The sequence below is a fragment of the Pyrgilauda ruficollis genome, unplaced genomic scaffold (genome assembly GCF_017590135.1).
Source record: "Pyrgilauda ruficollis isolate IOZ18807 unplaced genomic scaffold, ASM1759013v1 scaffold53, whole genome shotgun sequence".
In the NCBI taxonomy this organism is placed as follows: domain Eukaryota; kingdom Metazoa; phylum Chordata; class Aves; order Passeriformes; family Passeridae; genus Pyrgilauda; species Pyrgilauda ruficollis.
In genome coordinates this window covers 4,326,196-4,341,200 of record NW_024526933.1, presented here as the reverse complement: position 1 = coordinate 4,341,200, position 15,005 = coordinate 4,326,196, and the positions used below count along the sequence as shown (strand labels likewise).

Here is a 15,005-nt window from a genome sequence, read left to right as displayed (position 1 = left end):
ACTGGAAAAAGGAAACGCTTCCTTTTAAAAACTCAAAACTGAAGCAGAAAATAAATCAGTGAAAGTAAGATCAAATTAAAGCGGTTCTTCTAGAAGGGAAAAGTTGATTGCTGTGGAATACTCAGACAATTGCTCAGAGCTGAAGCTGCTCTTATTGTTTAATTTCTGTTTTCTTTCATTTTGCTTTTGTAATATGAATTTCTTCACATTGGCATACCAGCAAACTACCTCCCAAGGAGCTGGACAGAGAGTCAAATAGCTGGCAATGTTTTCCTTTTGATTTAATGTCTTGCTCGAGGCATATTTTCAGGCTTTGGATGAAAGCATGGGAAATTGCTATTATAAGTGTTTGACTTTTAAAAACAGTGTAGTGGGGAAGACACTGCTATAGCACATATTGTGAAACGTTTCAAAGCAACATGGCAGAACACTATTCTGTCACTACACATGAGCATAACAACTCAAATATAAAACATACTTTCAAGGATTTCTATGGTAGCAGACCTAGAAAAGCTACCATGATTTTGAACAATACCTGTGGTTTTCTGCATTATTTGCCAGATTTCAAAAAAATTAAAGAGCAAAGAATTCTCAGTAAGATTACCAAAGGATTTTTTTTTTTAAATTTTAGGAGGTAAATGCTATGCAATGTTCAGCACTTAAGTGACATGGGCCTGTATTATATCAAAAGAAGAGATTGTAATGTCATACTATAATTATGTTATGCTAAAAAAGGCAGAGCCTTCATCTGGGCAAACACCTGACCTGTTTCCTGCTGTATATATCCAGGTTTCAAAGTCTCCAGCTTGACTGATCAAGAGTTAATAAACATACTTGCACTGGGTGTTTTCAGTCTTTTCTGGATATTGTGTTCCTGAAGAGGAAGGTGAAATTCCTTACAAGTAAGATGCTTTCCTGGGAACAGAGAGGACCCCTGATGGTACTTACATACAGCTTGTTTTCATTAGAACAGTTGCAAGCAAGCTGTCTCAAGCAAGAATGCTGAAATCTCTGCCAAAAGCACATTATAGTTTAACCCGGTTGGTAGCCATTGCCTGGTTGGATAAGACCATTTCTCAGGATCTTATCAAACACACAGATAAACATTTGCTTGGTTATTTGCTCTTCCACTGCCTTCTTTCCTGAGGGTATTAAGAAAAACTCAGAACAATCAACAATGTGCTCCAGCTATGCTGTATTTGGTTCAACACAAACGTAATCCACTCGAATATCTTCAATCAAGTAAAAAGTCTTGGCTTACCTTTTTGATGTTGCATCTTCATTGCTGTTCAAGTGTGCTATTTCTAACGTATCTCCATTTCTTCTGTAAATGAAAGTCTTCCCTGATGGCTGAAAAACCATTTTCTTTTCCAATTCAATCACAGTTACCTTCTTTTCCAGTAAACAAGCCCAGATAAAGTCCTTCACCCTGGCTGGAGAAATGCAGCAGAGCCAGGCTGTGCAATTCCTTCCCCTCAGGTGCTTTGAGTCCTTCAGCTTGCTGAAGGGAGGTGAGGGAGATGAGAAGCTCACTATTAAATTAGTGGACACCCCCTAGGTGGAAGTGGCCATGACCAGCCAAGACTTGGTGTCACCCCACAGACACCTTTACTCCTGGTATTTTTCTTCACTTGTCCCTGGATTATCTTGGACAAGCCCAGCCACCCAAAAATAGTTGATGATGGGGCTGTAAATTATTTATTTAGAAATTTTGGGGTTTATCCTCATTCACAAGAGATTTATGCAGAGTCTTTTAATCCCAGTTTCCCACTGCTGAGACTCTTCTCCCCTGAATTTCTCCCAGCAGCCCTTCTCCCAGCAGTTCTCAAACATTGGTCCCACTCCTGCAGCTCCCGATCCCTCAGCTTCTTGCCTAGCACTCCAACCCCAGCCCTATCTCTAGCAGCACTGGGGCTGCCTGGACAAGACGGAGGCCAAACTACAGCTTCCACTCTGTGTACACACTGTTGCTTACATTTCCCCATGCCCAACTTTACAAGGGGTCCACCAGAACATGGCACCTCTGCTCCTCCAAACCTTTGCTAGCCCTTATTGTGGTAGGGAGTAAAGAGCCTTGACACCATGATTTCAGAAGGCTGAACAAATGCCTTTTTAAGCTATACTATATTATACTACATATTGCACTAACTCTATACTATACTATACTAAAGCTGTGTCGTGACCCTTACAGAAAGTCATGACACAGCTTCGACCTAATTGGTCAATCAATCAAAACACCCCTCACCAGTGTCCAATTAAGAAACTATCTTTTGGGAAACAATCTCCATAACATATTCCACATGTGCCAAACAACAGGCACAGCAAGTGAAGATAAGAATTGTTTTTCCTTGATCTTTCTCACAGCTTCTCAGGAAAATCCTGGGAGAGAATTAAGTCTCTCTCTGTTCTAAGAATATGTGACTACCACAAGCCCTATCTTGGAGGCCATTGGTCTCTGCCAACTTATGGTCCAATTGGTTCAAAAGGGATGCTTTGCTCTTCATCTTCACTCCCTCCACCCTATTTCAACCTACCCCCACACCATCCAGCATGAAAAGCCTTTAGAAGGGCTGTAGTTATGCTATATGCTTTTCTTAGTGCCTTTTTATAGCAGAAAATTGAATCTTTCATAGAATATAAAATAAAAATATTGGGAGAGTTTGCAGAAATAAAAGCATTTTTTTGTAAATGGACCAAACAATTTTGGATTTTTTTTCAATGTGTCAGATTCTTCAAGAAAATGGTGGGGACTTGGCTTACTCTCAGCTAGAGTATCAGAAAGGTATGGTGCAGGAGAAAGGATATTATCACAGAGTTCAGGAATACTCAGATACAATTTTTCCATAAAAATTAAACACCCAGTAAATGCTATTGATGAAGAACTTGAAAAAAGTTGTGAATTGTTTCAATGGATAACCATGAATATGATGTTAGGTACAATGAAAATTTGAAAAAAAAATAGGTAAAAATTTTTGCTGGGGCTAGAAAAAATGACACTAGCAAAAAAATAAATGTTCACCAGCATACTGCAGTAAATTAGGACCATTTCATGATTCTGCACTTGGAATATTGGAAATTTGTACAGAGATGGTTAAGATGCATTTTCCTAGTGTGGCAAGTGAGAAGCGTTACCCAGGAAGGCATAATTAAAAAATAAAATCAGACTGATTAAAGAACTTGGATTTTTTCTGATGTGCTATTGGCTGTAATAATGCATTATGAAAAACATGGTCTGACCAAAGTTGGACTGACCAGAACTTAGATTGACAACAAACTCTCTTTGAACTAATTACAGAAAAAGGAAGCAAGCACAGTTTAGTGTGCTGTCTTTTGCTGGAGCTCATCAGCTATTACAGGATAAAGGGTGCTATTTATGGTTTGCACATCTTTTCCAGTCATTAAGTGTTGGCTGAGAGCTGGTTTGTCAGGAGCTGTTTTTTCTCCCCTGCCAGTCCTCTTTTAAACCAACCAACTGTCCAGAGCAGCTTTTGGTGCACTCCAAATTCCTCACAGCTGTCTGAATTTTAGTTCTTTCCATAGGAAAGCAAGAGCTTGCAGGTTTGAATTTATGGAAAGAAAGCTTCTGCGTTTTATACAGAATGATTAGTTACCTTGTGGCTCTGTGTAAAATAACAGGCTTGGCCTCAGAGTATGCATGCAGGTAACAGTGCGCATAGTGCCATCAGCCAGAAGAAATGAAATTCTGAATACTGTATGACCCAATTTAGTTTGTCTGTTTGTTACAAGAGAAGGCAAATTCAGTGATTAGCCAGGGAAGATTTTCTGTGTCCTCTAAATGTTCTTTGCTCATCCAGTGTATGTATTGAACTATACAAAAAACCCAGTTTGTTACTAAATTGCAAGGTTTATTTTGAGAATGCAATTAATATGTAATACCTTGGAAGATGAACAGCTATTGTAAATACAGAATAAATGCTCAAGCACCACAGCTCTTCTGTTCCTGTATTTGTGTTTTACAAGAAAAGACACACAGCACTAAACTGCATAACTTCCATAAAAGGTGCTCTAACTAATTTAGAAAATCAATGCCTCAACAAATTAGCATTTCAGACTGACACGTGTGCATTCATGATCATAAGAATTCAAAACAGCAGTCCAGAGATGCCCACAACATGAAATTCTCTTGATCCCCTTCAGCTGTGCTTTGAACTATGTGCAATACCTTTTTTACCCTGCTGCCTGTGCCTCAGCTCCATAAGGCAGGCCGCTAATTTTCTCTAATCAGTGGTGTGAGTGTTCCTAAGCCCTGCTAGCTCATTTACAACAGTGGACACTAATACAACAGGAAATGAACCTATTGGTTTCACTTAGATCCCTGGGCCGCTGCCAGTTACCAAGAGATCTCGTCTGAGTTTGAAAACAGCAATGCTCTTGATTGCAAAATGGTTTTTCTCCCTGCTGCTGCCGCCCTCCTCACACTCACTTTTGATCAATACACCATTCTGATTCACAACCACATCTTCCTCAGGAGGCTTTGAATCAACTAAGTACAATTGCAAGCTCAAAGAAAATACTGGCATTTATTTGTATGTTGCAAAAAAACTAACTCTACATACCCCCTCTCTCAGAATTCACAGAAAAGTTGAATCTTTTATTGAAAGGCCCTATAAAACTGAGGTAAAGTACAAAATTAGAAAGGTAGCTGTAGTAGAAATGACAGAGGGTGAAACTCGTTGTATATCACACCATAAAGAACACATAGGAATTGGTTTAAACATGACAGAAGTGAGCTTCCTAGCAGCAAGGAATTTAATGCTAAAATCTATGTGTATCCCATTACTTTTTACATTTCACAGTTACAGAACAAATCAGTTCCTTTTCATTGTAACTGCTCCAAAATCAAATGTATAATACAAATAGAATTAAATAGCCAAAAAGTTGTTCCTAGCCTGACCAAGACTGAACTGAGCAGAGGTACCTATTAATATTTTTGCAATTAGCTTCATAAATTACCTTTCAGCTTTGTCACTAAACCTTTGAATTTGATATGTATTAACACCATTTAAGTACATAATGGGTTTTTTTCCCATCTGTACAATGAAATTTGTGTATAAGGCTCCAAAATGTCCTCTCCCACCTTCCAATGTGATGAGCTGGGGGGCAGCAAAACCTGCTGCTCATACTTAAGCTTCCTGGAACAGGCTGACTACAAGCATAGCTAGGATAATAATTCCTTCCCTCCTTCAACCACACATAATATAGTCTTTATTCAGCAAAGTCGTTTCACGCCATGCCAAAGGTCAGTTTTTGCTGTATTAATAGCTGCTCTGGGAGGATCAGTGTTGTGCTATCCTACATTTTTTCCTGTGTCTGGAGATGCAATTTCCTACAATCTGCAGGCAATTTCCCACCAATTTTCTTGGGGAGCTAATAGGCTGTGACAGGAGATGGAGCTAGCTAGCAGCAGGCGGCTTCAGAAAAGACAAATTGCATCTCTGCCACCTAACTGGGCAATCTAGAAAGACAGAGTTTATAGCTTTGTAGTGTTATTGGGCCCCATGCTAACAGTAAATCGTTCAAGCTGCTATCTGAATTTCATATTCTTTTCCTTCTGCATTGTTACCACCACATATCACTTTTTCTAGGAATGACAGTTAGACATAGATCATGTGTGATTACTATTTTAACTGCCTTTTAACTAGACAAGCCCTGCTAAACGATATCCACATCAGAAACAGAGAAATATATAGTGTCTCTATCAAATAGTGATATTTTGATTATTTTCATACTTGTTAAGGTTCAAAGCAGACACCTATGGAAAGGGAATAATTTGTAAACTAAATTCAAATGGAACAGACAGAGAAAACTATGGGAACATTAAAACTGAGAACACCTACTGTGGTAAGAATGTCCCACTGATATATAGTACAAAATGAAAGCAATAAAAAAAAACCAAATATAACTGGTAATTTTTCCCTCTACTCTAGCAGGTTTTGAAACCTAAGAAGTTAACCTGAACAGTCAAATCAGTTCAAAACCATCCATGCAACCATTCATCTTCCAGATTTAAAATTAGTAAGATTAGTAAAGCTCTAAGAATGTATTATATCCACTTTGATAGAAATGAAACTGATTTAAAGCTGCTCACCTCACTTAAGATTACAAAAAAATTGAATAACTAAAGAAAATTATTCAAAGGCACATTGCACTAGCAACTATTGCAAGTGGTATCTGTCACTGTACTTCCCCTTATTGTTACAGCTAACCCAGGGGATAAATACTGTAAACACATTCTATTACAGAACCCTGTATATCGGTATGTTTTCTTCAAAATATAGAAGAACAAATTTCTGAAGGCATGGAGGTTATTAAAAACAGTTAACACTAGCTATGAAATTATTATAATTAGCAAAATTTGCAAGGTTAATATTTCTCCCCTTCCCCCTGCCCAAGAATAAATTAGGTAGAGTAAAAACAATCCCATCTAAATTATTGCTGTCCACTGGGAGACAAAATTAGTACTGAGATGTATAAAATTTTACTATCATTCAACCCTAAGGATTTTTTTTAATTACTTAAGTAATGAAAAAATGTAAAATTACAGTGAACAAAGTGTTGAAATATTCTAACATGCATTTTGAAACTCTCACATTTAAACCACTTGTCATTAATATCCCCTTTTCATATTTGTGGTTTTTAATAAGTTACAGCTAGATAAAATACTGAGGAACCAGGAAGAATTATAAATAGAATACCAGGTCAATAACTTGTACTCAACAAAGAAGAGTATCTACATAAACAAATTTAAAAAGCAATGAAAACCATTCAAAATCCAGAAGTATTTCCTTTAACAGATTCACTGATAAAAATACAAGAGTATCAGGACTTGAAAATCTTGAATTTGACAAACGAAAATCAATGATTTATCTATACAAGTCTATAAACTTCTTGAAGTATACATTCAAAAATTCAATTATATCATATATTTGTGAATATTCACTCAACTGCTTTCAGAAATACACATCTCACATATCTAACAACAAAAACAACAGAGAAAAATTAGAAGTGTTATGTATGTATAACTCATTAAAACATCTCTAGAGAGCTAATGTATATCTAGGAGGAAACACAAAGGAGCACAGTAGTAAACTGATTTCTGTATGAAAAAGGAAACTTATTCCAGTTACTAAATTTAATATGGACACAAAAGTTGAATCACTCCGAAGTTTTGTTGCATTCATGGCATGCTGTGCAAAAACCAGGCTGACATTAAGGACATTTACATACGTAACAGCAGTGTTTGGCTGATTCATCAACAATTAGAAAATACTTTGAATTTGCAAAGCCATCACATTGTATACTTATTTGAAATCTAATTTTAAAAAAATCGTGTCCAACTGCAAAAAACTCCCCACAGCTGACTATTTTTTAAGAAAAAAGGGTATCTTTGTTGGTCAAAACTTTATGCTACAGCAAACCACAAAATAAGAGTTATTAGCTTATCATAATTGCAGACAGGTTTTAAAGAAAGGGGGTAATCCACTGTGGATTGCTGAAGGAAGTGTGACAAAGACTGTGAAACGAGCAGATGGATTTTATTTTAAACAAATTATGCTCACTAGCAGGAAAGTAACAAGGATTTCTCAGTTTCCAACTGCTGTGGGTTAACTTTCATTTATGACCCCTTCATTCTGCTTGTTAAATTCTTTAAACTGCCATTAAAATCAGTGCTCAAAGGAAAAACAGCATTTATTGTTTGCAGTTACAGGCTATCATCTCCATTTTCTGTGTTAATGACAGAGTATACAAAAGGGATAATGATAACAGTATGTTTGATTGCTTAGTCTCTAGACTATGTGTTATCTTCACCTCAAACTCATTTTTGGCAGAAAACAGGGTTTTGAAACAGGGTTTGAGAGATACCTTTGTGCTGTGAACATAGCAAAGGCAATCCTTGCCAAGCTGTACACAATAGAAATGAGTTCCTTGCAGCATCTCTTCTATGAATCAACATAACCTTACAAAATATGGGCAAAATCACATGTGAAATTATAGGTCAGGAAAAATCTCATAATTTTATGTTTTACCTCAGAAGCCACCACAGAATTTTTTCTAGGAAGAGTCAACTATGTCAAACCAGGAATTCCACAAACTATAAAAGTATGAGTATAGAATAATGCAGTTATCTTATATTTGAGTACTCGCTTTAGTAAGGGAAATCATTACAGTGGACACTGCCCAATATAATTAGCCAGCTATCCACTAAAATATTCAATCAGATTTTCCTGTATATTATATATCATTAACAGGCAACTAAATTCTTATTAATGCATAGCAAAGCATAGAGCCAGAAAGAACATGGACTGTTGTTCAGCTTCTCAGAGTGAACTGTGAGACCTAGATCTAAGAAACATGAGGGCAAAAACCCCAAACCCCATAAAAAACCCTGCTCAGATTTGAAAATGATAACTAACATTTGTCCCCACAACAGACATTTTTTGGTATTCAGTTTTCTGAGCAGCACTTTTAGACTCAAGGAAATAGAAATCCAGCTCTCATGAATTAATGTATCATAGAAGCAGTAGGTTCTTTGCATCTTCAGCAACATTCTGCCCTCTGAAGACTATTATTCATTCTTCTGATTTCCCTTCATGTTTTCTTGTTATATTCAATACATACTTTTTAAAGTAATGTCAGAAGAAAAAAGGAAATAAATCAACAGAAAATAGTGAAAAACCACAAACCAAACAAAAAAAACCCCAAGCCCACCCATGTGCTTAAAATATGTTCAAAACACATTTTTGCTTATTTAGAAAATGCTTCAATGACTGTTTGAGCTCTCCTATATAGTTGAGCAGAAATGCTGGGTAAATTTCTCAGAAATGTCAGTAAGATAGGCCCACAGGACAGATTTTTCAAGCACCCAGTTCTTACATGTCTGGTTTTCCTAGCAAAATCTACCACATAGCACTAAGCACTTAAACTGCAGTGGGACACTTGGGAGCATGTTGCTGAAAATGGGATTATAAGTGCTTGGAAGCAGATCTTGCGCTACAGAAATAAAAGGTAATGGTAAATGTTGAGAACTGGCTGTGAGTTAACTCCCTTTCCTCTTAGGATGAGATGACTAGATGTTTATGGATATCAAAGAAATGTCCACTTCCAGTTCAAACACACAACTCAAGAGTCCTTGAGTAACTGCAGAAACATTTTGAACAACTTTAGAGAGAAACAGATGTCAGTGAACTCTCTGACTGAAATCGCATTCTGGGTGAATTGTGTAGATTGCATGTTAGATTACACCTAAAATGCATGTGCTTCTATGTTCTCGTTTTCCCTTGTCCTGCAGTGTGACTAGGTGTCCAAGGTGGCTAATGGTGTCCGGTTTGTGTCAGCAGTAGTGTGGCTAGCAGCTAGCAGAACTAGGGCCAGGATTTTCCCTGTCTCTGGAAAGGCTGCACCTCAGATCCTGCGTTCTGTTTTAGGCCACTCACGACGAGGACATTGAGGTGTGTTCAGAGAAGGGCAAAGAAGCTAGTGAAGGGTTTGGATCACAAGTCTTTTAAGGAGTGGCTGAGGAAGCTGGGATTTTTTATACTGGAGAAAAGGTTCAGGGGAGACTTCATCACTCTACAACTCCCTGAAATGAGGTTGTAGGAAGCTGGGTGTCACTTGGCCTCTCCTCTCAGCCACAGGACAAGAGGACACAACTTCAAGCTCAACCAGGGGAGCTTCAGGTAGGATCTCAGGAAGAATTTTCTCATGGATAAAGTTGTCAAGCATTGGAGCAGGCTGTCCAGGGAGGTGGTAGAGTCATCCATCCCACAGGTGTTCAAGAAATGATTGGATGCAGCACATAATGCTATGGTTTAGTTTACGTGTAATGTTCAGTCAAAGGCTGGACTAGATTGTCTTGGAGAACTTTTCTAACTGAAGTGATTCTGTCCATGAATATCCCTGCCATAACTCTCCTGCATTCTGGTGTTTGTCAGGTTCAACTCCGAGTTGTTTCACGCTCCCCATTATGTAATGAAGTATGTCTGTCTGGCAGGACAGAATTAATTGGCTGAAGTCTTACATAGACCTACATTCTCAAATTCTTTCTGTGTTCTTGTGGTAGGAGAAAAAAACAAAATTCTTCAAAGAGACAGCAGAGTTGGAGTCAGTCCAGATTATCCACTGAAGAGATTTAAGGGGTAAACACTTTATCAGTAGTGTGACATCTGATGTCTGTACTCCTCCTTAGTCCAAAAACTTCAAAATCCACCTTTCTTAATTAATAGAATGGTGGAATTTCCCCATCAACTCAAAATTGCACCAATGTAATAGAATATATGAAAGACTATTTTAACTAGACTACATAATCCCATGGGCTCCTAAGTGGGCCGGTCATTTCACAAAATTACAAACAAACAAACAAAAAACCCCATCAAGAATTAAATACCAAAACCAAAAATCAGTTTGTCAATCTGAGTTAAAGCTACTCAAGTAACTTAGAAGTTCCCGAAATTCTACTTGTAAAAATGTGACCCAAAAATTATGGTCAGTCATTCACACAGAAGCGTGTATGAGACTAGATGACAGATTCTACATTAATGTTTATATTAAAAAATAACACTTGTTTTAACAGTCTGTGAAAATGATGTTCATTTAGTGCTCTCTCTTTCCTTAAAGGAACAAAAGCCTTTGAAATGCCAAATGAGTTAGAAAGAACTAATGTAGATGAAAATTCTCTCTCAAGATACCAGTGGCTTGTGGGCTAACATGGGGAACTACCGTTGCTTGGAGTTATAATCAAAAAGAAAGTCTGACACACTGACAAATACATTGTGTGCAATGATATAATGATTTTCTGCACAACTGATTTATGAAGGGTTATACCAAGTGCACATATACAAAATATACATATTAAAGCTGACAAAGGATTTTGTTCAGTTGAATTGGTATTACCACAAATCCCCTCTTCATCGGTTATTGTTTGCACTGACATCCAAAATGTCTTTTGTAAGGACTGCCTGCTTCTATCCAGAACTGGCATTTGCCAGAGTGGCATTCAGACATCTCTGAATACTGAAGGCCACCCAGCACACAAAGACTGTCCCAAAAGGGGCTAACCAAAGGAATCTTTTAGGACTGTATTTAAGTTGACACCCCCACAAAAAAATTAATTACCTATACAATAGTTACTGGTGCACTTCTCTTCTCCATGGTTTCCCCAGTGCCTTTTCTGTTATTGCTGGTCTTGGTTAGTCTGTTTCTTCATTCAATAAGCAATTATTTCCACCCGGTACTTTACACAGGGCTACAAGAACTTACAGAAGTTTGAAGCTTCATGTGTTTTATATCTTTTAGGTGATTGTGTAGACAGACATGCTAGGAGTTCAGCAAATCTATCTTTTCATTAAAAATTACATCTGCAAGTAGAATATGCTTTACTGTCTGACAAATGAAAAGACTCACAATTTTATAAACATTAAGTGAAATCTGAAACAACAAATGGAGAGAACTACTCATCCACAAGTATGGATGATGCATTCAGAAGCTTTCAGATATATTCAATAATTTTCAGACTCAAGGCTTAAAGATGTGATGGGGGAAAAAAAGGAATGAATTTCTTAATTGCAATCAAGAAATACATGGTACAAATATGATTAAATTCATACACATAAATTTCTGATTCCATAACTGCTCTGAGACACTGCACATTGTAGAAGCCAAGAAAACAAGGTATTTTATGATTTTCCTGACACTATGATTTTGAACCTCCTGAATGATAAGTGCGATCTTACTAGCAAGCCCTATGCCACAACATCTAGCAGACCAATTACACTTGTGGGATTTTTTTAAATTGATATAGATGTGTAAGAACACTTGCATTCTTGGTTCCTCTGATATTGACTTCAGAGAACAGTGAAGGGATACCCATAAAGTAAAAGCCAAGGTGCTACCAGTTTGGCAAAAATCCAAAAGGTCCTAACTAAAGCAAATTTGCCAGTGCTGCTAAAGCCAATGATCACTGCCAGAGCCAGATGTTCAGAGAAATTTCAATATGAAAAGCGTAAAAATCAAGTAATCTTGTAAATACTCTGGTTTTAAAACTTTCTCTTTTAAAAATGGCATAGCAGTTCCAGCATTTCAGTGTAGCAAATATACTTAATTATTTGTAAAGACTGGTGATTCTGCTTTTTGCTCCACTATGTCTGAAAGCCACATGACCTCCATCTAAACTGGTCTGTCATTTTCATACAGATACAAATTAACAACTAAGCAATCAACAAAGATAAATATGGATACATATTGATACGAGCTAATTTTAAAAGTCTAGGAGACCAGATTATCCTGAATGGGTAATATTTTACATTCTGAATGGAATGCTAATACATTAAGGCTATTACAGTTTTAGATGTTATAACTTGGTTGCAGTAGAATGGTCATGTGAATTGAAAAAGAAAACCTGCATCTCTTCAGACTAGAAACTTAGATAAAATTTGCCCCCAGATGAAAAATTCCTTGTCCAATCAACACATCTGTCAGTCAAGCTTGTTTCTTCCTAGCTACGTCTTTGAAAGAGCAGGGATATAGGCCATCATTAAATGCTTGCAAAATGGGAAAGCAGCTCTTCTTCTGTCTGCCAGTCTGTGTAATCCAAATTAATTGCTCAAAGATATCCTTCTGTTCATCTGTACTCTCCATTAGCAACAGAAATTATAACCAAATTACAGAATGTAGGAAATGTACGGCTCTCACCAGTGCAACAGCAAAATTTGCTGTCTAGCACACAGTGGAAGAACACATTAGACTGAAAAAATAATAGTTAAGTAAGGTGAACACATTCTCTCCTCATCCATTGCTCTTAAGTACACCAAGAAAACTTGAAGATGCATAGCTTTGGTAACTGGCTGCTTATCATGGCTCTTCACAGATGTCACAGTGATGCGACAATGGAAAGGACTCAAAGATTGCTCAGCATGAATACATAGAGCCTACAGGCCTGCATAACATGGGACACTCAGGAAAATTAATTCTAATTAATTTGTAGAGTGGATTAGCTAAAAATCAAAATATTCCTTCGTCAGTATTCTCACAAGAAATTAAGAAGCGAGTTTAACTTTGTTTAGGTTAATTCACTTCACTTGCAACCCTGCAAGTATTTAACGTCTTTAAGCAATCCCCTGTAAACTCATACTTTTGGTAATTTAGTTAAATTTACCTGAGTATCTAAGTATAGACAAGACTTTAAAAAGGAAATGGTCATTAACTACCACTTCTCTGTAAAACAGGAAGGATGCAACTTATCTAATCACAGACATCCTTATATAAGAAATAAAGGCTCTGATGTACTTAGTTGAAATGTAGTCTTACATGAATTCTGTTCAGCTGGGGAAAAAAAAGGACAGGGAAGTCACCTCCTCTTCTAGAGAAATGACCAAATGAGCTATGATCAGGCACATATTACCATATCTGCCAAAGAACATATACATGGGACATCAGAATAAACTTCAACTGCACAGCGTTATGAAATGTTCAATTTTTATATTTACACTATAATTAGTACAAAACTGCCTTTAAGTTTTCTGTAGAACAAGACAATATCTACTGGACTTGATATCCTAATATGTCAAATCAACTACTCTAAAGTATGATAAAGAAATCTAAGAACAGTTATAAAGAATAAGACACCATTTTCAAACTATACATAGTGTTTGCTTTTGCTTCTAAAAAGGTACTTATATCCCCAAAAGGTTTTTAATTTTAAATAAGCAGGGCAAGCAGGGAGGGGGGAAGGGGGAAGACTGGTTGTTGGTACTAAAGCCTTTACTGTAGTAAACTAAATATATTTACAATTTATACAAATGTTTGACCTTCAACAAAAATACAAAAACATATCACAAGATGAAAAACCAGGAAACAAGTTCATCTGAGACACTGCTGCTCTACCCAGGACAGAATGCAACTTGAACTGCAAGGAACAGAAAGGTATTTATCCCCCATATTCAGGCAATGAGAAAAATTTGCATGAGGTCACAAAAAGAAAAAATAAAAGGCTCCAACATTCTTCAGTAGACTTGGCTTTTAAAAATTATGTCAAAAACCTAGGCTACATTTGTCCATCTTGCCTCTGTGTTCCGTCTGGTCCACGTAGCCAATACTTAACTGCTGGATGCTGCCTTCTATTTTGAAAAATTGGAGTAGTTTCATGGCAAGGTCTGGAACCTCAACACGTTTGTTCCTTCCAAAAATTCAAAACCTTTCTACTTCTACAAACAATTTTGGCCCAGTTCAACCTCTAAAAGAATATCCCCATCATATTTTTCAGTAGATAACTTCATAGACTGTAGCCTTTTTGTCTCCAGAGCCAGTGACTATGTACTTATCATCCACAGAGATGTCACAGCTAAGCACTGATGAAGATTCTTTGGACTAGAAGAAAAATAGAAATATATTACATCATTAAAAAAAAGTCTGTTTACCCTCATTTCATCATCTCATTTTAGGTAGATCACATATGTGAAGATATCTGAATCCACTCCTGGAACTCTGCATGTTTTATTCTTTTTCATTAAAAGCAACATCATCCTCACCTGGAAGATACTGGCTCCATAAGGAGTTCTCCATGCATTAAGAAGGTTATCTTTCCCAGTACTCACAAACCATTTACCTAGAATATAAACCGGAAGGATTAGAGAAACATGAAAGAGACATCTGACAAATTTTGGGTTTTCAATTCACATCAATAAAATCTGTTAACTAATTTCCCTTATAAAAGCTCTTACTACGAATCAACACAGTACTTTTGCTTACAATCAATGTGGATGCTCAGCACGTTTGCAGTGTGTTACATACTAGGAAATCCCTAAACTTCAAACAGAAATAGCTTTTTACACATGAATCAATCCCCACAGCAGCCTCTAGACAAACAGATGGCTGTTTGTAGATAAGTGCATTTGAATTCATAAAGCAGAGATACTTATGCATTTGAATTCATAAAGCAGAGATACTTAAGAAACTGAGATGTAATAACTAATGACTATGAAATAACTAAT

The 15,005-nt window shown here is 36.9% G+C and overlaps 1 protein-coding gene across 3 annotated transcripts in view; it reads right to left on the bottom strand.

The window, feature by feature from the left end:
* Positions 1–3,887: 3,887 nt before the first annotated feature.
* LOC121360694 (transducin-like enhancer protein 1) overlaps positions 3,888–15,005 on the bottom strand; it is an 81,386-nt gene continuing 70,268 nt past the window's right edge. For all 3 annotated transcript variants that reach the window (XM_041480736.1, XM_041480738.1, XM_041480737.1), the window contains 2 exons: positions 14,544–14,620; positions 3,888–14,382 (listed from right to left, as the gene is read on the bottom strand). In XM_041480736.1, coding sequence (XP_041336670.1) covers positions 14,275–14,382; positions 14,544–14,620 — 185 coding nt within the window. In that variant the 3' untranslated portion in view covers positions 3,888–14,274. The remainder of the gene's footprint in view (positions 14,383–14,543; positions 14,621–15,005) is intronic.